This window comes from Poecilia mexicana, unplaced genomic scaffold, assembly GCF_051168715.1.
Source record: "Poecilia mexicana isolate PSO_F unplaced genomic scaffold, ASM5116871v1 scaffold_6, whole genome shotgun sequence".
Lineage (NCBI taxonomy): Eukaryota > Metazoa > Chordata > Actinopteri > Cyprinodontiformes > Poeciliidae > Poecilia > Poecilia mexicana.
The window spans coordinates 5,995,308-6,021,018 of NW_028263375.1; the positions used below are offsets into that span (position 1 = coordinate 5,995,308).

Genomic DNA, 25,711 nt, shown 5'->3' on the forward strand with positions numbered 1-25,711 from the left:
AACTAATAGCGCATATTATCCTGAACAAACCGTCATCATGGTGCAACATGGTGGTGGCAGCATCATGCTGTGGAAGCTGGTCAGAGTTGATGGAGATAAAATAAAATAAAATGATAGAAGTGAAAAAGACTGGAGACTGGGGCAGAGCCCCATTAAAAAAAATAGTTACATGTCATCGAATTAAGTTTGTCAAACTTTATGTCACTTGGATGAACTTCATTTAATTACTTGTGACAAATTAACTCAATTTTCTTCAGTTTGATCGCCTGTTTTGTTCTTTCAGTGCAGCCAGAGCTATTGTAGCATAGATTAGATCAGTGTGTTAGAATGGCCCAGTCAAAGCCCAGACCTGAATCCAACTGAAACCAGATGCTCACCGATGTTCTCCATCCAGTTTGACAAAGTTTGAGCTCTTCTGCAAAGAGAAATGGGCCACATGTGCAAAGCTGAATACAAATGCATGCCACACTTCTCAGATTATTTGTAGAAAACTTTCTCTAGTTTGAGTTTGTTGTTCAGGTGAAATACATCAAAGTTTGTAGTTGCAAAATTTTTTGCCAGGCGATTCATTTCATGTAACTTTCAGCTTTTATCAAACTGAGATTTAAAAGTAGAGAAAGTCAAATTCAAGTTAAACTTTTCCACTCATCTCCAGTTCAAACCTCTTTCTGTGAGTTTCTACTCTGAATACAGTGAATCTGGTTCCTCCATGATCCAATTTAACCCTCAGCCTGACGTCCAGCAGCGGCAGCAGCGGCGGCAGCAGCGGCGGCGGCAGCAGCAGCAGCGGCGGCGGCAGCAGCAGCAGCGGCGGCGGCAGCAGCAGGTCTGTATCAGCTGTTTACATTCCTCACAGTTCAGATTTCTGGCAGAACATCCAGGTTCTGCAGCGCTGAACCCGAGCGCTGACTCTTGAACTGATACTTCATTATTATTTCATAATAAACATCTAAAAGATACATGGTCATTTTTCTAACTTTATATTTTATATTATTCTGCTACTTTTTGGATTTGGACGTGAAATGTAAAGAGCAGATGCTGATTCAGAAACAAAAATAAAAACTGGATTGAAATTAATTAGATTTACAGCTTAAATTAGAGCTTGGAATTAATTTTCTTCATTCTGTGTCAATATTTGACTCGACCGGTATCTGAAATCAAACAAAAAGGTAAAAAAAAGTCACAATCTGAGTCAGTTTCTCTGTAAAAACCATCAACCAGCATCACAGAATGATAATATATTTGTGCTCCATTTACTTAAACTGCATTAAGAAAATTATAATTAAATTATATTACATTCTGTATGACAGAAAACCTGATTTCTAGTTTATTTCTAAAACTAAAGTAATAATGTCTGGTTCATATTCGGTATTAAAAACATTTTAGAGTCAAATAATATTCAAAAATTGCATTTCTAACTTTGAAAATGGGATAAAATAACAAACTGTTTTCCATCCTCTGCTTAGGAGCATCTAATGACCAAGCTGTAGTTAGAAAAGCTGCCAGATATTAATGATAATTCAAAAGAAAACTTGAAAAACAAACAAAAGAACACGAGTGGAAAAAAAAATGAATTTATTGAACAGCACTTTTTAAAAAAATGCCCTGTAAACAAATTAGAGGGACTAGAAACGATAAAAGAAATCTAAAAATAAATAAATAAACTTCTCTACAGTTTACTCATGTTAGTCTGCCATCCTAGCCTTTTCTTTTAGCTTTCCGATGGCTGGAGTGTTAGGAAGGTTTTCTACCTCTAGTTTTAACTCATTACTGCCTCCTGCTGCGTCTACGGTGACACTTTGTGCACGTTTTGGTCAGGAGGCGTTCATTGTTAATAACATTACGGCTAAGAAAGTAACGGCATTGTGTGTGAAATAAAACCACTAAATAAAAAACTAACGGTTGATTTTCTGATCTGAACTGAGTTCTGACGTTTTCACCCCCACCAACACTTGAAAGGCCTTTGCACACCAACGTGTAACTTAGACACAAATAATAACAACCTCCAGCAGTTTGGGAAAATCAGATGAATTAAATAAGGAGAAACTTTAAGGTTTATTTTAATTTACAAGATCAAACCAACCCTTCATTTTGCTTAGCATACTTTGTTATAAAGTGCATCGTGCTGGAAAACAAAGTGAATCAGCTTGGATTCAGGTTTGGATCTGGATGCTTAAATGTAAAAATGAGCACAAAACGTCAGAGAACGTCTGATTGGTCGATTTTTTCCTTGGTTTTAACAAAGCCTCTTGGCAATAAACCTCAAACCATCAGAGAAATCCAAACATTTGGATTTCTGTTTCTTAGACTGGAGAAGCGAATCTGGCCTGAGTCTCTTCCTCATGCTGGTCACTGCCACGGTCAAACATTACTGTGGGACGGTAACCAGCATTTGCAGGAAGTTGGCCAATAATCCAATCCTATAAACCAAACAAAGCTGGAGTCATTAAAAAAACTGTTTAGCATCTGGATCAGAGGATTTTGACCCAAAAATTCTAAACACAAACCAAGAAATGGATTTTTCCTTACAAATGTGGCTCATTTACAGGAAATAAATCATTTAAAGTAGAATAGACTTTATTGGTCTCCAAGGAGAAACTGCTCATTTGTTCACAAAGAGTTAATTATTAGTAAATACAATTTAGCCATAAGCAATACAAACTGTATTACTTTTTAAAATAAATAATAATACCATGTAGTAATAAAAAATAAGAAAAAAATATAAATAATAATATAAACCAGCAGTGTTCAGATTTAATACCAAGCAGAAATGAATCAACCAACCAGGAACTTCTTGACTTTTTGTGCTCAGTTTAGCTCCTGGAAGGAATGAAAGGAAGCAAAAATGTTCAATATTAGGGATAAATCTTCAGTCTGGCTGACACCCAGCTTACACCGTCCTAAATAAACATCAGTTTATAATATTTAGCTTTGAATTAAGTGTAATTTGATCTACAGGTTTCTAGATCTTTCAGTATTTTTGTTTTTTTTGTGTCAAACTGTATCATCTTCAGAAAAAGATTCAGCCAAAGAAATGGGGATATAAAAACAAGATGGCTGACAAGAAAGCGCCTAAAGATGTAATTTAAATCTGGTTTCTGATTAATGTCTGTCTGGGTGAAAGGTCAGAGTTAAGGACCAAACAGTGCAAACCTCTTTGTTTCTATTATTGGTGAATGAAAGAAAAACAGAAACGAAAGAGAAAGGAAGGTGGTTTGCAAAACATAAAGTGACAAATGAATTAATAAGTGGGCAGAATTTACATTTTAAATGAAAAAAGTCAAAGGAATGAATGAAAAAGTAGTTTAAATAAAAACATTGGAAAGGAAACTCCAGAATATCACTTGAAGCTGCAGTATGAAACTTTTATAAAAACAGACTTGAAACAATGGTATGAGACAAATAATCTGTGAAAAAAACAACAACAATCAAGCTCCTCTGTTTTCTCTCAGTGCTAACTAGAAACAACCAATCAGAGCCAGGAAGCAGGACTTTGCGCTGTCAATCAAGTCAATCAGCAGAGCCTGTTATGAATGCTAAGGCTAGTTAGTATGGCCACCAAAGATATGAGATAAACGGTTTTCCTGAAACAGTAAGTTGTTTCTCCACCATTAGGACATTTAGAAGCGCATTCATGAGAATGATCGAAAGCGCTAAGACCCGCCTCCTGGCTCTGATTGGTTGTTTTTGGTTGAGGGCGGCGAATTTCTTCAGACAGTATGTGTGTCGCACATGTATGAGGTGGAGGAAATTGATCTTTTCACACATTATCTGTCTCATATTGAACAATCAGGACATGGTCAGTTTGATCAAATATGTAAAAAAAACATTTATTTAAAAAAAAAATAAATAAAGTTACGTACTGCAGCTTTAAGGTCTGACTGCTTGGAAGGAAACCGTCACATATATTGATGTTTGTACAGAACGAAAAATGTTCATATTGAACACCAAACACAGACGTGGTGGGCAAAGGCCTTTGTTTTACCAAAAACAACCAAAACAGAACAAACTCATAAAAAATGTTTGTCAGTTTGAGAAAAAATACAAAAAATTGTATCTGATTTTATCTTAAACCAGCTCCGCTCCGGCCTGATAACACCGAGTGTTGGGCTTACACGGCCTGAAGCGGCGCCTCTTATGTGACCCCTGGTGACCTCACAGCTCACAAACCGAATGAGACGCGGGCTTTGAACGGAAAACACCTGAATCCTTCAGATGTAAAAAAATGAAATGACCCACAAAACAGAAACTAACCGAAACCGCCTCTGTTAGGCCTCAGATGCACCATGAGAGGTCAGGAGAGGTCAGGAGAGGTCAGGAGAGGTCAGGAGCGCCACGGCGACCCAGACACAATACCAGGCTCCGGAAAAACATTTAAATAACAGCTAAAAAAATACAAACTTCATAACTGCACTAAAAACACGTAAAAACAACGTCTGAATCACCATGGTAACATAAAAACAAGACAACGATGAAGACTTGGTCCTTATCAGCAGTCTGCACAACATGGGTGTGTGTGTGTGTGTGTGTGTGTGTGTTAGTCTGAGACAGAGCGGGGTTAGAGAAACGTCAGCTGAGGTCAAACTTCATCTTCTGTGACATCAGAGGCCAAATAAGTAAAAAAAAAGGCAGATGGTCTTTTAGGACTCCTGAGGGACGACCTCCATGACCTTTTGACACCAGGCGGTGGTCGTGACTGCAAACACAACAAACCAGAGTCTGTGTTAGTTTCCGCCATTTTCTGCTCAGATTCAACCAGAAAATCTGCAGAAAAGTAAAAAAACTCCAAATAAAATCAGCAGCAATATTTATTTAATTTAATGTTTAATTTAACTCAATGCTGCTGGATTATTTTAGACTCAAATATAGAATGAAAATTTTATTGTAAATAAATAAAAATGAAAAATAATCTGGAGGAAAAAATAGGTTGAAATGAGTTTAGACTTCCTTTCATTTTTTTGTTTTAAAAGGTAATGTTTTTATAATCCCATATCTGTTTAACAGTACCCTACTTTCCTTAAAACAATGTTTTTCTGAACATTTAATAAATCAAAGAGTTAAAGTAAATAAATAATCAACTCTTAAAATATAGCTAACGCAGCAAATCACTTAAAATGTCAAAAAATTGTCAGTTTTTGTTTTATACAAATTAGTTCATTTTTCCTTTAAAGCAAAAAAGGTAAATAAATAAATTTCAAGTGTTGTTTTAATGAATATCTGTCAAATAAAATACAAACAAATAAATTATTTTTAAACAAGAATAAATGTGCAACTCTCACTCTATTTCAGGTTTTCTTTACACCAAAATAAACATTATTATATTTCAAATGTTATTTTAGTGAATATGGGCTAAACAAACTAAATAACTAAATAAAAATGAGAAAAAAATTGTAACTCAATCATTTTATTAAATTTTTTTTTTCTTTCATACCAAAATAAAAAAATGTAAATAAATGCATTTCAAATGTTATTTCAGTGAATATATTAAATAAACTTCAAAATATATATTCTATTTTAACTCGCTATGACCTGGCACATTGTATTGTAAGTGAATTTAAATTATTTATTAAACTAAAGAAACCCATTTTAAAAAAGCATTTCATAATGACTCAATTTTTAGTAAAAATAAAAACATATTTCCTACACCTACTTCACTGACTTTATTTAGTCTTTACGTAACTAATCTTAAATATAGTCACACTGAAGTGTATGTTTTTTATGATTCATGAACTTTTGCTTTGATTGATCCTTCTGAGCCCCTTCATCATCATCATCACTCCAGGAAAAACAGATTCATAATTTCACTCACAGATGCCGCGCGTCATCCACCTGGGTTTGTTCTTCCAACAAACGCCGACAAAGTAGACGGGCAGTCCGGTGGCGATGATGCCGAAGCCGATGGCGCACTCCTTCGGCGTCTTCCAGAAAGACACGATGATGAGGAAGAGGCAGGCGAGGACGAAGCTCACCGGCAGCAGGATGTTCACCTGCAGCGGCGGAAACAGAACAGGTTCAACAGAGACTCCGGTTTTCATGAAAACTGATCAAATCATTGTTTTTAGACCATATAGACCTGTTCACCTTTGATGACCTTCACAGGTCCAGGACGAGTTCCTTTAATAGAAAACATTCCTGACTTCCTGCTCAGTTTTCATGACCCAGATTATGAATGGATGGAAATAACATTTACACAACGGACAAGGCAGGAAAAAAAATCCACAAACTGAAATATTTTTTCCATATTTATCCAGGTGTGCGAAACAATCAACCTCCTGACTTTTCCAGACTGTGTGGGAACCATGGCAACTGAACAAGTCCCAAACTCTTCAGGAGTAAAATCTGCCAGTTCCAGTTCAATCTGCATCCTTAGAGGGGAAATGTCCTTTAAAATAAGGAATGAATCACCTCACAGGACGTTTCTGCTGCTGGTCTTAGAAGAGGACCAGGCCGCCCGGTAATAAATGTCTGTCTGTTAACGTCCGCTCGTTAATCAGCTGCGTCTCTCCTCACCGGTGAGATTAATCTCCACTGGTCCAACTGGAAACCAGCTGAGCAGCAGGAATGTGACAGAGAAACGAGGACGACATGGGGAGAGGGAGAGGATGCTCCAGCCCGTCCATCTGCCTCGTCTAGTTTCTGCGACACGCGGCGCCATGCCAACCGGAGCGCACAGGCAGACCGCGAGAAACGGCAGCCAATCAGAGGCTGCAGCTGCTGCTTCAGAGCGGGATTAGAGTGGAAAAACTGAGGTACTGGAAACTTTGTTCTCAGATTTCTGTCTTTAATCTCAGGTTTCTGACTTTAAGGCAGATGAGCATCTGAGAGCAAACAGCTTCAATGATGCGAAATGTTTAGGAGATCTCACTTTCTGGAGAAAAATGTCAGATTTAAAGATTTTTCTCGCGTGGCAGATTCAGTGACCCTCGTGTTTTTCAGTAACTTCAGAGGCTGACTGATGGGAAATCTTTAGCAGGAACTACCCACAGACACCAACAGCTACCTCCTGCCTCATTCCTGCTCTTTGATCAGCGCCGAACCGTTTGATTCGGCTCTGAATAGATCTTTGTTTGTGGAACAGAGAGGAAAGTTTTTGTGCTGCCAAAGTTAACAGAAAGTTTATGGGAGTGAGCAAGACACTGCGATCGCTCTGCCCCGTTCCTGTCCTTCTGCCTTCACTCGCCTTAATCGGCCGCTCCAGCTCGGGCTTCTTGTAGCGGAGCCACATCATTCCCACAATCGCCATGGCGATGCAGAGCCAGTTGAAGAAGCTGAAGAAGTTGATGACGGAGAAGATGTCGTTGGAGAAAGCGTAGAGCAGCGTCATCAAACACTGGAGAGAGAAGAGCGCATCGCATCGATTACTCAGCTGGTCTAAACCTGACAGACGTCATGTTTAACGTAAAAATAAAACGTCAAAAGAAAAACTGCAATTACGCACCGTGAATATGAGTGAGGGCAGCGGCGTCAGCAGCGTGGGGTGGATCATGGACAGCAGGCTGGGCAGGTGACCCTCCCGCGACCCCACAAAGAATAACCTGAGAGGTTGGAGAAGATGAGCGAACCAAGCTGATGGTAGTTATTCAAGCTGCATTTCCAGGTCAAATGAACACAAATTTTTATCCTGTAACGGTGTATATATATATCGTCTATCAGCCAATCAGAGGAGACGTTAGCATCTTATTCAGGTGTTGGTGCAACAAGCTCTGCCTACTTGGGAGAAGTTATGTATGCAGTGCTTGGCGATTCAACGCTTTTGAAAAACATATAACTTTTAATGAACTGTGATGCTGTGAGAGCTCTGGAGGAACCGCCTGGACACTGTCCAAAAAACTAAAACAAACATCATCCTCCTACTTCCTGTTGTTTTCTTAGGCGTTTCCGCCAGTAGTAACATCCAGCTGTTGATCAAATGACCCATGTAATGCAAAAAAAGTGTTTCCATTGCAGTTTTGCAAAATACACCCATCTAAATACATCTGGAAAACTGCCTCATTCTAGCCCAAAAACTGTTTTTAATCTAAAATGTTTAGTTTTTTTTCTAAATGGGTACGTTTACACCAAGCAAATTTACCTTCATAATTTCAATTTGCACAATTCTATGATTAATGTAAAAGCAGCTTCACAAGGCCTGGATTGTATAAAACTCAGGCGCTACCTGGATGATGTGAAGAGCGAACCGTTGACCGAACCGAAACACGACAGACCCACAAACACAGGGATGATCCACGCCATGGGGCCCAGGTGGTAGTTCCCAAAGTCCTGCAGGAAACACGCGCAAACACTTACAAACAACTTCAAATCTGGTTCCATTAAGTGAGAAGGTCATGGAGGACGTTCAACACAAAACCTGAATGAGCGGCTATAATGATGGATCAGGTGGAAGCAAAATGAGACAAACTGAAAGGTCGCTCAGAGAGGAAGAAGCCATGACACCAGATGGACCAGGGAACCTTTTTTTGTCTTAAATCTGCCCGTTACACTGAGCACAGAAAAACTCTGGCAATTATGGTTTTAAATATTTTCATTTTTGATGTGAGAAATAACTAAAACTTCTCTGACTTCTCTGTCGAAGCAACTAGAACATCCAGAAAACTCAACCTGAAAACAGATGAGGTGATTCAAAAAATCTGCTGCCACTAATAAATGTGTGAAGTTTATCCTAAATCAGGGGTGTCAAAGTCAAATGGACGGAGGGCCAAATAAAAAATTTAGCTACAAGCCGAGGGCCGGACTGATCGAATGTTCATTGAAATTTTTTTAAATGACTCATATAGTCTAGTGAACCTAATTGAACCTACTGAAAACCTAACAAATATATTCCAATATGATCAGATAAATAAAGCAATATTTTCTTATGGCTCTGTCAGTAATCTTTAATTTTCAACAGACACAACTGAAATATTTTTAAAATATAATTGGATTGAAATACAATAAAATAAAGTGCAAAAATCTATTAATCCACATATGTCAGAGTCAAGGCATTTAGATGTGTCGCCGGCGAATTATGGTACTGCAAATTTAGATGTGTCGCCGGCGACACATCTAAATTTGCAGTACCGTAATTCCGCCACACGTAGCGCTAAGTGGAAAAATTCCAACGGTTTCTGAAAGGGGAGACGTTGCACTTTCCAGCAAGTATCGGGTTAATACGGTAACTTCGCAGCTGCAGCTGCAGAGAGTGTAATTAATCCGGGGGGCACTCGTTTAATAGACGGTATATTTCGGCAATAACTTGGTGGATATTGAAAGTTCCGGTTGTTATGGATACATGGGTAAGTACATCATCTCACAGAACATTTAAAGAACTACTTACAGTTCAAATAAGGAAGATATTTTTTTTCAGACGGGGTGCCGGCTTGCTGCGGTCTGCGGGCCGGTTCTAATAATAAATCAAGATCATCCCAGGGGCCGCAAAAAACCTTCTCGCGGGCCGGATGTGGCCCGCGGGCCTTGACTCTGACATATGTGTCCTAAATAATGAAATGTCAGTCAAGTTTTTAGAGTTATTGGCCAACAGAGATGCTCACCTTTAAAGTTCCTGCTTGTTCTAAAAATATTCCTCATCGTATCAGTGATAGAATAATAAATAAAGCCATGTCTGGAAGTCAGTTCATTTTTCACAAAGATGTATTAGGGCCGATGGAGATTAAAAAAAAAGGAGTACAAAAAACCCCTGAAATTTTCTGAGTTTGAAAAGTTTAAATTTTGCTAGAAAAAAGAAATCAGAAATGTTCAATCTCCATGTTTTTCTCAGATATTTGACATATTTTCTCAAATTGTCTGATTGTATTACTAGCCTTTATTTGTTGGCATTTGAGGCTTGATAGTGTAACTTTTAGTTGTGAAGTTTTAATTGTACTTTTTCTTAGTCAATTTATCCTATTGTGTTAATGTTTTTGTTCAGCACTTTGGTGCAGTTTTAAACCTGTTTTTAAAAGTGCTGTATAAACAAATTTGACATTGATCTGTGATGACCCAAATACTCTGTGGTGATATTTAACATCCAGCAGTGAAAATGTGCAGGAAAAGCCAGCAGGTTGCAGGCCGGGTGTGAACTCACCACAGCGACAGCCTCCGAGCTGAGCATGTCTTCAGGAGAGATGGTGGTGAAGTAGGCCAGGTTGGTGAGAACGTACACAGCGGTGACGATGGGCAGAGAGATGATGATGGCTCGAGGAAGGTTTCTGGACAGACACCAAACAGTCAATTACAACAGCTCACACTGCAGCCTCTCAATGCTGATAAAAACAACGACAACCTACTTGTAAGGCTCGATCATTTCTTCAGTGACAAAGTTCAAGTAGTTCCTGCAAACAAAGGATACAGAAGTTGAACTAACATTGTGAAAAGGTGACGATGCAGATTTCTACTGGTCGCCCTGTTAGGACTGGAATTCACTCAATGATGGGTTTAGAGGAGAAAGAAGAAGATGCTGAGTAATCAGAGACTCTGAAATGCTCCGTCAGGGAGGCAAACAAATCAATCATCAATCAATCAAATTTTATTTGTATAGCACATTTCAGCAGCAAGGCATTTTAAAGTGCTTTACATAAATGCTGAACAATCGGTGACTGAAAACAACAAAATGTACAAAAACAATCTAAATGGCCACGTAGTTACAGTTTGATTGGTTGGATGAAAGAGGGATGAGTCCACTGGTTGGATGAATGGACATTTTATCCAGCCATCCATCAACTGATGGATAATTGATTGATGAATCATCAATTAACTCATCCATCAATCAGATGAATGGATGAGTTAATTGGATGGATAGATGAATGGATGGATCTACATGCCTGTAATCTGTTCACATGGCTCAGTTCATTTTGGACTCACCAGCCACCGTAGGCAAAGAGTCCGCTGTAGAGCGCCAAGCCGATGTTACCGAACTCATAACTGGATCCTTTAAAGGAGTTTTCAGGAAGGAGTTCATCCGTTCCACCTGAAAAAACCCCAACACATAACTCATTTCAGATCAAAAAAAGGAAAAAAAAAACAGCAAATAGAGTCAGGGTGTTTTGGTCCAAGCTGGAGGAAGAACAACAATGCTTCATCCTAAATCTGCCCCGTTTGAGTGGATTAATTACTTAAAAGAACAAAAACCAAACATTTACATATGCAGCTTGTAAAATAGGATCCAAATCATCCAGTTGTCCAGACATGACAGGTCGAACTTTGAAGCATCTAAAACTCTCCGACTTTCAGGTTTCTGCTGGTTTGGGCGGCTCAGGGTCACATTCCTGCTCCCCTGGACGCACATTCTCAGACCTGGCGACGGTCGCTAAACCAACGGCTCCAGGCCATGTTGGTTCAGCGAGGGTTAGCTGTAAGCCGGCGTGGGAAACTCTCCGCTGGGCTGATGGGCTGGATGGCAGGAGGAAACCATTCATGTGTGGCAAACCTCCTAACGTTGCTAACAACCTCATGCCTGTGCTGGTACGCCAACATTCCTCCAAGGTACAATTTATAATATTTCTACTTATTTGTACATTAAATTATGAAAATAATTTAATAATTCAATAAGAATGTTTGATGGATGAAATAAGAAGCTGTTCTAAAAAAAATTCCATATTGGCTAATTTTGGCATAAAGGTGCAGCATGTAACTTTATTAAAAAAAGTTTTTTACTTATTTGTTGAAAGACAGAAAATCTGAAAAAACTGAACTCAACTGCCTTCTAACCAGAAACAACCAAACAGAGCAAGGAGGCGGACCTTAGCGCTGTCAATCACCATCCAACCCTCACCCTTTCTCTCTGCTGCACTGCAGCTTTTTCCTGAGAGCAGGATGCTAAAGTTAGTTAGCATGGCCACTAAGGACAGTAGATAAACAGTCTTTCTGTAATAGTAAACTGTTTAGCATTAATACATAAGGATGATAGACAGCGCTAAGGCCCAGATGAGCAATTATACAACTTCTGCTCTTTGAAAAGCAGAAGTAGAGCCTCCTGCACAACCAACAATAATGCAGAATGTGGTTCCTGGATGGTAAGTCAACAACAAAACACTTGTCTTTTCCAGCAGCCATTGTACAGCAAATGCAGCAGAGTTGCTAGGTAACAGAGCTAGACTTGGCTGGGGTTGCTAGGTAACGGCGTAGTGCCCGTTGGTTGTATCTTATTTAGGGCTGAAACGATTCCTCGAATGATTCGAGTACCTCGATTACTAAAATTCCTCGAGGAAAATTTACCTGCCTCGAAGCTTCGTTAATTTATGTTTTATTAGTTAGCGCACCGTGTTCCGGCCGGGACTTCATTTGCGTTGCGCGGAGCTCTCACTTCCGCCTCTGAGTTGTTGACAAAAGCTAAGTCTCAGCGGCATAAAGTCCAATCTTCAAGATTGGCCCGTGGGGATTTTATTGATTGATGATAATGCCCGACTTTTTATCGTTTTTGGGGAACCAATAAGCATCCTTAAAATGACTGGGGAATGCCTGGAGTACGGCAGCATTTCTCCTCCGGGGCTGCTGGTTGAAAGCGAACGGCGGGAAGAGCGTTGAGGTGAGCGGATAGCCTGAACAGGGCGGGCGGCTGAGTAGCTGATGCTTACCGTGTAAATGTAGCTTTACCGACGAACCGCACAATAAATTTCATATCCCGGTCTGAAGAAACGGGTGGCGGAGCGCATCGTACATGGCTGGTAGATGAGTTTCTGAGTGTGACCAGTGAAGGTGTCGTAAATATCCCGTATTGCTTCCCCCCGTGTTCGTCCCCCGGTCTAACGGTTCGTCAGTCCGCTGGTCTATTTCCTCCCCTCCACCCCATGTTCGTTCATTCGCCCTCTCCTCCCACTCCAGGCGGCATTTCCCGTATTTTCAAACCCAAAGCGTGACAGGTTAGGTGGCAAGGTGAGTTTAATTAATCTATTAAACTCACTGAAGATGAATACATAAACTAAAAGCTGGATTGTAGACATTTTTTATAAGCATATTTGTGAGCCTGCCTCTTTGTTATTAAATTCAATATAATTTCAGATTTTTCTATAACTTTTCTTCTGGTTAACTTAGAAAGTGAGCTATTATTGTTACAGGTTAGTTTTCTAAACTACAAAAAAGCAACTGTTAGGGATGCTCAAATATGAAAAATTGGACTGATATTGATATCTGATAGTAACACCGGTATTATGCCAGATTTACCAATATTTCATTTTATTTTTTTTTTTAATCCGATTACTCGATTAATCGTAAGAATAATCGATAGATTACTCGATTACTAAAATATTCGTTTACAACAGCCCTAATCTTATTACCAAAAAACAGTTGTGTGTGTATTTTTTTTAGAAGCAGTAGAAACGCAACTGGAAGGACTAAAATGTGCAAAATATGAATATTCCAAGTTAGGTCCCCTGTAAAGCAAAGTGGACAGTTTGAGTTAAAACATTCAATTTTCCTTTCGGATCAATCAGGTATTTTTGAACTGAAGTACATTTTGCATAGAATCAGTGACAACATATTTAATTTCTGACCAATCGAAGTAGAGCTGGCCTCCAGTAAAGAGGAGACACAAAGCTTCACGGGAGCACAATAAAATTTTAAAGCATTAAACCTAACAAACTGACTGTAAAACATTTAAAAATCCAGTTAAGATTGCATCACCAAGCCTAAGAAGTCCCAAGAATAAGGTGCAAATGCTGTGCATAAAAACCCATCTCAACAAAAAGAATCAGAGAATTTATTTTATGATTTGCTGATTCGTGACATGATTGTTTTTGTCTTATTCCCCCCAGGTGTTGCCCTCTCATGTCTCAGCGTGTCCAAATCAGGTGTGGTGTTGCTGCTTCTGGAAGCCTCACAAACAAGAACGCCTGATTTCTCTCTGACCTTTACAGATCTTCATGCCAAACTGGAAGTTATGATTCACCTCAAACTCTTTCTCAGATGAAAGCTGAAAAAAAGTTTTCAGCTCCTCCTGATCAATCCAGGAATGACTCTTCTAAAACTTCACAATGCAACTTTTAAATTTAATGTTTTGTATAGTTCTAAAATAGAAGAAACCTTCTAAGGTTTACATATTTACTTCTGCTTTTTAACTTCCAGCCAACAGAGATTAAATAAGCTGAGAAAGTGAAGCAAACAGGAAACATGCAGGCAGGTGAACACATGCCAACACCGCGTGAACAAATTCCTGTTTCTGCCTCTGTGACATTTATAGAAAATAAATTCATCTCAGTTAAAACTATTTAAATGTAAAACATTGTCCAGCACTTCAACATTCTGCAGAGCGCGTTTATTTCTAGATTTATCTGGTTGAATTCCCAGTGAGTATTTGAAAATTTGGTAAAATTTGGTCAAAAATGCAAAAATGAGATCCAGTTTTTTAACTGTGATTGTAGAAAATGAATCCCGTTGTGGAGCTAACAGATTAAAAATGTGTTGTGACTGGTTGTGCCTGGCAGTCGAGCTTGAAAATTACAATTCAGTGCAAATAAACTATCTGTTTTTCACAAAAATGAATTGAACTCTATTTCTCTATTTTCTACATGATAAATTCTCACAGTGGAAACTGTCTTAGCACAACGCAGAAGCAAGGCAGCTAGTATTCATGATCTTCCTTTATCTGATCTGTGGGGTTCAGCCAATCAGCAGCAAGGAAAATGAATGGCTGTAAAGGCCGGCCAATAGCACTGTGCCTAGGTATCTCAGCTTCCCAAGCTGCATTTTTGTTTGAAAAGTTTAGATATACTCTGAAAAAATGTGCAAATAGTTTATAGTTATGATCAACAAAACAACATGTTTGTTATTATCTTCATATTTATCACTAATTCCTCTCCTTTTAGAAATAAACAGAGATAAAATACATCAGGTCCACTGAGTGCAACTTCAATTCTTCACAAAACGAACAAAAATGGCGCGGCGTCAGATTCTAGTGGTTGTAGGTATTTGGGGCGGTCTCCAGTCCGCTTCCACCAAACCAAGACTGAAGGCTTGTAGGAGGAGCAGAGTCCAGATGTTTTGGTCTGAATCCGAGTTGGATCAGTTATTGAAGCCTCCCTAAACAAACCGGACTTTCTAGGCAAACGAACTGGAGTTCAATTAAAGCGGATTAAACAAGGCTGGTGTGAATGCAGCCTAAATGAAGATGATACATTTGCCTTTTCTGGGTTAGGTTTCGTTAACAGACTGTGACTGTGTTTAATTTGTATTAAAGTATTAAATAGGTCAGCTCTGCTCTTAAGATGAAGATGAATGAAGTTTTCCTCCACATGTCGGTGCAGAGGCAGGGACCAACTCTGACTCAGTCAGCGCAAACACACGTTGAATTCAACTCAAAGAGTTCATGAATGAATCACTTCAACATGTCGACAGTCAACTTTACCAAGAGGAAAACTTTATTTAACTGTTTGGTGAGTCAGAAACATGCAGGAGGTTGAGGAAACCTTGGAGCTGTAATCAGGGTGTGATGTGAACCAACTCTGTCTGAGGAGAGGAATTAACCTCAATGTTTGTAGCAAACAGCATGGCCAGCCGCCTGGTTAATCTGATTAATCTGGACTGTAATCTGAGACGCCTCCCGAGTCACGCTCACATCAGTCAATGAAAAGAAATCTGAAAGGTGAGGAAACCATATTCCTGACAGTGACACACTGAACTAAAAGCCTCAAAAGTGTGAGAAGAGCCTGGAAATTGCACCAAAAAAAATACTAATAACATGACCTCAATATGAAGCTTCCCAGTACTTTACCACATTTTAAAGGCTGCACTCCAACAGCCAATCACGAGCCACAGAAATCCTAGCACTGAGCTTGTGTTTGCTGAACTAATTACAGCCAGCTTTGGTGAAACTCTACATGATCGGAGGAGTTGGAGCTAAACAGTCATTAGAAGGAGCAGGATGGCAGAGCAAACACCAGATCAGACGGGACTCTTAAAAAGACAAATCAGGGTTAATCTTCATGCTCCAGGAAGAAACCTGAACAAAAGAGGTGGAGAGGGTTTCTGAAAGAGGCAGAGATTTCCTGCTTCTTGCTCGTCAAACCAGCCAAACACAGAAACTCTGGCTCTGCTACATTAGTTGCATACTTAGTTTCCACTACATTCATTTTTCTGGATGAATTTAAAAGTACTAATTTACTTGGTTATTTTACAAACAGTTAAATTCACTTTGATAAGCATTGAAGTTTTGGTTATTGACTTAAGAATTATTCAAGTAGATGTTTATATTCATGCTCTTATTTTGAAGAGGGTTCTGTTTCCTCTCCTCACCTTCTCTCTTTTTGAGAAACTGAGTAAACGAACAAATGAGGTTTACAGAATAAAACACTTAGATGAACAAACAAGCTAACAAATACATTAAAAAATCACATATATGACTAAGGGATATGCATTTATATAATTAATTTCTTATCATAAAAATTTTTATTTATTGTTCTCACCACAAATTCCAATTAATGATGTTTAAAACCTCCGAAAACTCTCTGTATTGTCCTGATTGTTAGTTTTACCATATTCCACTTTGTTCAATGAGTTACACAACATGTAACTCATGTTGGGCCTATGAAAATCTAATTGGGTTTATCTTAAACATTATTAAATCACCTTCTTTTCCAGAGATAACAGATATGGATATACTATCTTCTTTATAAGAGACATAAATATTTGTTGTTTTTCTTTTTCATTGATATTTGAGGAATTAATGCTGCATGAGGTTCGGTTAAAACCTGCTAACATAATGAACTCTGGACTCTTTGGCCCAATCGGATCTCCTCCTGACCTCCCGTCCTGCTGACCTCTCTTTGTTCTCCAACAGTTTCCTCTCAGTGTGGAGCGCCCACCGGTCAGCTGGTCCCATCTGCGACCTCTGACCTCCTACCTCCACACAAACACACATCGACTCTCATCTCAGCTGCTAGGATTTCTACATTAAAGAGGACCTATTATGTAAAATTCACATTTTGCACATTTTTATGCTTAAATTTGAGTCTCTGCTGCTTCTAGAAACATTTATGTGCAGCCATTTTCCTGTGCGATTGTATTCGTTGAGTTGGGGGCGTGGCCAGCAGAAGATTACTTGGATTTAAAGTGACAGAGGCCCTAAAACAGCTCATTCTGAAAGGAGTTCAGCAGACTGAAATCTCATCATCTAAGAATAATTATGCGCAAAAAATGTAGTGAACATGTTTTGTGTAGCTCATAATTTGACACCAACCTGTTCAAGGAAGGATAATAAGTCACCTTTAAGAAGTGCTACGGCTGTAGTGATCGCTGATTGGTTTATTTTCTTGCCAAAAAATCAGTTCTGGTTCAGTTGTGTACTTGCAGGATCTTCCAGTTTTTATGACTGAAGCAGAAACTTGAGTTTCTTCTGCACAAACATGAAGTAACTGATATTCTGCAGCAAGAATTTGACAGAAACATACAGAAGATTTCATCCCAAGGTCAGAACAAGCAGCTTCTGTTGTGAACTTTTGTTTTGTTTCACTCTAAACTTCAATTTTTATCAGTTTAGTTGTAACTGTAAGGCAAGCAGCAGAAGCCAACAGCATGGCAACAGTTCAGAGAGGAATATTCGGGTCTCAGCTGCAGATACGTCAGAGATCGTCTCCAAGGCATCACTGTTTGAATTAATACACGCTGCAGCCGAAAAGACAAAACAGACATCTGTGTCGGTCTCCGTTTGCTTTCCCTGCAGGACTTGATAGTCGACTTCCCTCGCCTCGAATTTCCTCCTGCGAAGTTTGGTCTGACACAGCTGTTATCTTCATACGGCTCTGTTTGGTGTGTTCAAACAGGACGTGAAGCAGCCATAAGAGACCAGCTGGCCTTGGCAGAGAACATGCACAAGAAGAAGTAGAGATTAAAGCCTGCAGTCACGATTTTCCTCACTAGAAAGGAAGCAGAAGGCTGGTATGTCACCTCTGGCATTTAGGATCACAGCAGCTTCGTTTTGCTGACATAAACCTGTTGAATGTTCCTCTGGAAAGCATTACAACTTTTTGTTGACCCACTTCCTGTCTGAGTCACGCCAACACTCGTTACAGGTTAAACTAGGGGGGATCTGGTTGTTCCTTGTATTCGGTATCAGAGCCAGATAATGGTTTTCCTGCTGAAGCAGAGGTGAGAGTCTGAAACTTCCAGGTGTTCAGGAAAACCAGGATGTAGAGCTGCTGTAAACGACTACTCTACTAATCCAGGTATCTAAAACTACTCCTGTTCTGCAGTGGCTAATAAAACTAGTAAAACAAATATATGAAGGAGAAAATGATTTTATCTTTCATGTTCAAAATGTCTGAATAAACAATTCAGACATTTTATTCCTCAAAATGCAATACAGTTCAAATGTCACCTTTGGTCTCAAGTATGGGGAAAATAATTAAAGTTCAAAAACAGATGAGAAATGTCACATTATTTTTTAAAAATTAAAAAGAAATTGGCTTCTGTTTACATCTGAGGGAATGGATTATTAAAAGTTTCTAGACACCCTGATCAACAAGATAATTTCTTAACATAGGAAGTGGTTCTACGGAAGCCCTGGAAGGCAAATTTTAAAGACTCATTTTCTAACTCAGACTAAATTTTGTATTTCTGCTATAAAAGAAAACATATAGATATTAAAGGTTTTAATTTATGTTTCGGTTTTCCAAGGACATTGTTTTTCTGAAAAACGACCAAAAAAACCCCCATCAAAATAAATTGACGTACAAGATCTGAACAAATCAAGTATTTTTGATTGTACAGTCATTGTATCATTTCTTAAGCAAGCAATTTTTGTTCTGTCTTGAAAGGAAAGCAAGAAAAAAATGTTTGAGTTGCGTTGGAAAAGAGTTTGTCTGTAAAACCTTTTTCTGTCACTAGAGGCACTACAGTCTTTTTTTGCGCCACAGATTTTTATTAACAGCTTTACTGTTTATTAGTTTATTTACATCATTGGTTTATTTTCACTTGCCTTCTTAGAAAAAAAAAAAGTTCATAAAAGGAAAAAAATAAAAGTCTTAAAAAAATTTTATTATACGTCTTTAAAACTTACAGTAATGTGAGAAAAAAATGTAAAAAAAGATAAACAAATGTCTTGCCTTTCAGGGCTTCCATAGATTCCTACTGAATAAAGAATAGGATTTTCCCAAAAAGAGCAAAGTAAGACGAGGCGATAAAGTTCAAGTTAGTTTTCAGTAAAAACTGTTGTAAACTGTCTTGTCAGTTTTGTCACAGGTATTAAAACTAAATAGTTTTTTGTAAAGGAAAGAAAAGGAAAAGCACACCACACACAGGAAGTTGTGTGGATTTGCGTCTCGAGCGACGTACCTTGGCCGATCTTGACGAAGCCGATGATGATGATGAGGGCGAGCGCCAGGAGCTTGGCGGCGGCAAAGAAGTCCTGCACCCTGGTGGCCGCTTTCACGCTGTAGCAGTTCACAAATGTCAGCAAGACTGCAGAGAAAAACGAGGCAATAAGATGGAGACAGAGAAAGTATGCTAATGAAAAAACTGTTTTAAATTAATCCTAGTTAATTTAAGGGTTTGTGATTAATTAATCCCAATTAATCTCATTTTAATCGAAAACTACATATTGACAAAATAACATTTTCAATTCAAAATCCCTTTCTGCTGATAAAATATCAAATAAACAGACACATGAACTCAACAACAAAGATATTTATTGTTTTTAATCTGTTATTTAGGTTCTTCAGTCATCAAATTGATGCTTTCAGATGTTTCAGGAACTCCTGATCATCCATGGAGCTTCTTTAGAAATGTGGACGTTGACAGATGCGTTAGCGTCGGTGCTGCTGCTACATGTGTAGCAATGAGATGCTATTTTAGCCTTGAATAGTTTTGCTGATAAGCGTACTCCTTTAAGCACAACTTGAACACAACTTTAATTGAACTACAGTTCGTTTGCCTTGAAAGCCTGGTTCGTTGGTGCCCTGATATGGACCAAAAACAGTGAACTCTGTTCGGACTAAAACCCTAACTTCTGTGAGGTTTGAATCCATATGTGAACGCCAAGTGGACTAAAGACCACTCCAAAAGCAGAAAGTGGACTAAAGCCTAGGGCATTCTGGGTAAATAAAACCAAAATAAATATGTGAGTCTTGCGCTAGTGGGAGAAATGACTAGTGTATTTTATTTTATTTTTTTAACCGAAGACAAAAGAGAAATCCTACAACCGCCACTCCATTTTAGATTCCATTTGATGAAAAAGGAAGTTGCTCTCAATGTTGTCTTCAGACGTTTTTGTTCTGTTTCCTTCAGTTGTTATTGGTGCAGCGCCCCCACAGGCGAGGAGGGAAACAGGTTTTTCAAACGGTTTGGCTTTCACTCAGTGCAGAGTGAAAGCTTAGTGCACCAGATCGAAACGTAACAGCTGGATTTCCACTGACTGTAGAACTGTGCAATTTGCCATTTCGAAAATAAAGCGGCTTAATGGTAACATGCCAATTTTGAAAATATTCTTGTTTGTCGATAAGAAGTGTTGATGCTAGGATGAGACATTGTGTTTCAAAATTGGCTTATTTCACAAAACTGTAATGAAAACATTTTTTCGCACAACGAGTCACATGATCAACAACCAGATGTGGATGGGCCGTGGTGCACCATGCTTTCTAACGTGTGAACAGAGTTATTAATGCATGATTTTTAGTTACTTTCCTTACTTAATGGAAACACTGCCATTACAAAAATTTGTTTTTCAACTATATTGGAATACTGACAAAGTTTTGCGCACATTTGTAATGAAAATGTGCAATTTGGTCTCCAATCGAACCGATTCTATCAGGTCTGATAGTCTGATTGTTCTATCACACCTTAATGTGCTTAATGTTGTTTAATGGGGAGAATCAGAGCTAAAATTAGAGGTGGTTTTAAATGCAGAAAATGTCAGATATTTTCCAGAGGCTGTTTAGGTGAAATATGGTATGAAACAGAAGGCTTTAAAATGTCCTGGAGATGCTCATTGACATGGTGCAACAACTGGAGTATTTCCTATGAAAAAGGAAAATGTTTTGCTCTACAGGTTAGGAACATTTGTGCAACAACAAATAGCTGCTGCAGTCCGTCTACATCCGCGGAGACAGAGTGTCCCTGAATTTCACAGAAATGGGAAACATTTCTGTGGGAGAATAAAAACAACAAAAGAAGAAAAACTCTTTTCAAAAGCGCATGTACAGTGCTGGTACTCGACATCCCCTGAAGGGGCCCAAAAAGCCCATTAGAAGTGATTAACTGAAGCAGCAGGTCCATTCAAAGCTCCTAAATCAGGTCGGAGCCACAACAGAGGACGAGGCGGCACAATGAGGCTCTGTGGCGAACACAACAACACAAAGGGAAAGAGGTCGCGTACAGTACTGGACCGGACTGTTCTGGGTCCGCCAAAAAAAAAAGAAACAGGTCAAAAAGAGGAAGAATTAGTCCTGTCACGATAAATTCTGCTGGACGATAAATTGACCCAGAAGTTATCATGATCAACGATAATATCGTGTTTTGAGACGATTTCTAAGTAATATAATGGTAACAGCATAAAGATGCAAGAACACATTCTCATTAGAAACTTTAAATTCTAATATTACACCTGATTTAATTTAACACCAAACTCAGTGTTTCTCCACCCTGGTCCTCACTGCCCCCCTGCTCTGCATGTTTTATATGTGCTTCTATTCCAGAACAGCTGATTCAAATGATTGCATGACCATCAAGTTCTGCAGAAGCCTGATAATCACCCAGAGATACAATTCAGGTGTGTGGCAGAAGGGAAATGCCTAAAACATGCAGGACAGGGGGGCGGTGAGGACCAGGGTTGAGAAACACTGACCTAACTGGAAGACATCTTAAACATCCAAAATAAATAAAACAACTAATAAAATTAATTATGAAGTCTCTGTAAATAAAAAGGTCCAGTTGAGACCAAAGCACCAAACTGAGAACTTTTCTCATCCGATTTTTGGTAGAAAGAGAGAAAAGAGAAAAATGATAAATCATGCAAATAAAAATTATCCAGTTTGCTTTAAATTATCATGCGATTAATTGATTATTGCAACAGGTCCAGAACGAATGTGGACAAAAACAGACACACAGAGAAGAACAAGGGGGGAAATGTCCCTGAGCAATCCTTATGACACACACACACACACAGACACAGACACAAACACACACTTTGAGCCTCCAGGAGCTCAGCTCAGTCATGTGGTCTCAGGATTTAGCCTTCAGTCGGTCTGGAGATTAGGTACCAAACTGGCTCGACTTTTATATTAACACACAATCAGCATCATGTGCATTCACACAGAGATGGAGTGTGTGCGTGTGTGTGTGAGGCAGCTGATTGGTTAAAATGAGGTTTTCTGTCAACTCATGAGCCTCGAACAGAGAGCGGTGAAAACTGGATGAAGCAGATGATAATCCAGAGTTAACCTCATTAAGACTCTGAGGAACAAAGCAAACCGTGTTAAAATGTTAGCAGAACCTGAAGACAAAACACTCTTCAATTAGGAGGAATGATGACAGACGACCTGTAATCATTAACATTGATTGATTTCAGTTTGATGGAGTTAAATCATTTCAGCAGGTCTTGTGAAGCTGCAAAAGTCCAGTTTGGTTTCTGTGATAACTTAATCATCTTTATGAGATTGTTTGTATGTTTTATGATATTTTTTATTTCTTTCAACAATAAAAAGAAGCACAATTTTTTAAATGTTTAATTTATTTGTGTTTTAACAGTATTGTAAAATACTGAGCAATCAACACTGTTTTTAATCTCTGCAATGTGTTTTCAAATAGAAGAAATATAAAATGTAATTTTCAATTTTTGAAGTGATGTGTTATATTTGTGTTAATTTGATTAATTGATAAAACAAATGTTTATTATTTTGTACAAAAGTACTTACACCATGAACAATAATGTCACAACTTTTGTTTTATCTATTCAAGGGAGTGCATGGAAGTAACATTTATTTATATTTTCACTCCTTATCCATTTATTCTGATATATCCTACATAACCTTACATGTATGGAATAATGAATTATTCATGAAGTGGGAAAGTTTGGATCTGTCGTTTGGAAAGGGACACAATAAAAATATAATACATTTATAGAACACGTGTCATTCTTATATTAAAGCTACAAGACGACTAGATGCATATATTAAATAAAAATGTACCCAGCAATACGTCTGATATTTTATGCTTTTCATTTGTTTTCTTGCTCTAAATGAAAGTTCACAACTAAATCAACTGTTTTCAATTGAATATAAACACTTTAATTATTTAACAAAATTATTCTGTTTTGTTTTGGCTCAGTGTCGGCATCAGTGATAGGCAGAATATTTAAAAACTAAAGTTTTTTATTAAACTGTTTTATTGTTGTGTGAAGGAGGGTGAATGAGCATATGACCATAACAGGAGCTGATGTAATAACGCGGCGCTTTTTCACCATATCTTTAGCGCGCGGAACACTTTGTACAGCAGAACACGTGCATCTAAAACTGCACATACAGGTGAGACAGGAAGTGTATTTCAACCACATTCGACAACTCAAAATCATCCAAAAGTTGCATCACCCGAACCCGAAGTGGGCTCGGTTCCGCCCGGATACTCACGGATGCAGAGGCAGGCCACCAGCTTGGCCCCTTGCTCCGGTACCAGGCACACCGGGAAGATGGGCTTCAGCAGGTATGTCGCGAACACGTATGCAACGATGTACTGGGAGGAGGGCCGGATGATGAGCAGCTCGATCCAAAGCTTGAGGAACGCCAGCAGGGAGCCGTACACCTCCAGGATGTACGCGTAGTCCCCCCCGGACTTGCTGATGGTGGTTCCCAGCTCCGCGTAGCACAGCGCTCCCACCGTGGAGAACACCCCGCACACCGACCACACGATCAGGGACAGACCCACCGATCCCGCTTCCCGATACACGCCGGTCGGCGTCACGAAGATCCCCGAGCCGATGATTGTACCCACGATGATGGCCACGCCGTTCATCAGGGTGATGGTCCGCTTCAGGGCGACCCCGTCCTCCGCTGCGTCCGCCGGCAGGAGGCTGCTGGGGCTCCGGGCGTCGCTCCCCGGGGTTCCAGCTGGACTGGAGCCGGCGGACAGCATCCTCTCGGTCACCTGCCGGTCCTCTTCCCGGCCTCCGGAGGAGTTGGAGTTTCTCTTCTTCACCGATGACATCTGCGGTTGCTTCCTCTTTCTTCTTCTTCCGTGAAGCTGCCGCCTCTCCGCTGTCTGTCCGCCGCGATCCGGGACGGGCTCCGGCTGACGCTCAGGCCGGACACAGACACGAGGAGTCTGAAAGCGTGTGTTAAAGCAGCGTGGTTTTCTGACACAGTCTACAAAGAGATGGGGAAGCAGACATGATGGCCCTCCTCTGCCAGGAGGCGGCCCTCGACGAATAGCACACGGTATTCGGGTCCTTTTCCGCCCTCTAGCGGTAGACGGTGAACAGTACTCCCATTTCCTCAGCATCCGTCAGTTTTTATGGATCAATTTCAAGAAATAAAATGTAATTTATTTCTCTTGCATAAAAATACGATGGTTTGCGACAAAAACAGAACATTTGAGATTAATCTAAAAAAAAATTCAAGAAAAACCGTGGAAATTTTTGAGTTTCAAAGTTGTAAATTTGGGAGAAAAAGCTCAGAAATTTTGAGATTAATTAGAAAAAAAATAACATTTTTGAGCTCCAAAAGTAAAAATTTACTATAAACATTTTTTTTATTCTCACTATTATGACATTAATGTCAGCGATTTTCTTAGATACAAAATCAGCAAAACATGTTTTTTTATATGATTAGTTGTTAGAATATTTGATTACTAAAGTAATCATCAGCTGAAACCCTAATTATTTGTATCCATCCAGTCAGCCATCTGGTCATCCTTTCATTTTTGTATGGGGGTAGTTATCCTAACAGTCTCGTTTTCATGCATGAACCAGGAGAACATACCAACAGAAAGACCAGACTGGAATTCAAACCCAGGACTTTCTTGATGCATAGCAATGGTGCTACCAACAAAATGACTGAAACAATCCACAAAGACAACAAAGAATTAAAGATCAAGAGTAAACTTTAACAAGTCTCTAAAATTCAAATATATAATTAAAAATAAATGTTTATTCCCCGTACCATCATTTCAGTAGTTTAATCATAAAACCCTAGTAGTGTAGGAGTGAGAAACGATCATAAAAACTACATCAGATAACATTTCCAGGCATGTTTCCAAAGCATCTGAACCGGTTAGACCGCTGCTGTTTCCAATGAAATGCAGGCTGAGGGTTTGTAATTATAGTAGAAATGAGGAAATACAGTATATCTTCTTTTTACGGTAACTCTGGATAGCCAAACCCAGAATGTGAGTCATATCTGTGATCTATTAAGATTCATTCAATCGACCACTTTATTTTGATAAATTATGCACATTAAACACAGTAAACAAAAACAACAATAAATAAACCCATAATTTACAACTGGTCTGCATCAGAAATGCAGAGTTTTGGGTGGCGGCTCTGCATTCCTCTCAGCCTCTGACTTGGAAAGCAGATGCTGGAAGGAATTACCAGTAACTCAGTGTGGTAAGATGTCAAACTCCAGTCATCAAGGGAAACATTTAGATGTGTCCCTGCTTCAACACACCTGAGTCAAACATACTTACTGATGTGCTTTGGACCATTGTTCTGCTGCATCACCTAAAAGAGTTTGAGGCTACAAACTGATCCTGCTTCAGGATTTTCTGGTAGAGCAGAATTCATGGTTCCATCAATTACAGTAAAGTCTCCATTGTTAAGTCT

General features: G+C 39.1%; 1 protein-coding gene across 1 annotated transcript; it reads right to left on the reverse strand.

Moving 5' to 3' along the window:
- Positions 1–1,558: 1,558 nt before the first annotated feature.
- slc7a5 (solute carrier family 7 member 5) lies at positions 1,559–24,272 on the reverse strand. The gene is made up of 10 exons (XM_088006126.1): positions 23,523–24,272; positions 19,237–19,362; positions 10,837–10,942; positions 10,263–10,307; positions 10,061–10,184; positions 8,156–8,259; positions 7,439–7,535; positions 7,181–7,330; positions 5,810–5,987; positions 1,559–4,696 (listed from the first exon to the last, which is right to left on the reverse strand). The coding sequence occupies exons 1-10, from the start codon at positions 24,094–24,096 to the stop codon at positions 4,641–4,643; spliced, it is 1,560 nt and encodes a 519-aa protein (XP_087862252.1). The 5' UTR covers positions 24,097–24,272; the 3' UTR covers positions 1,559–4,640.
- Positions 24,273–25,711: the final 1,439 nt, after the last annotated feature.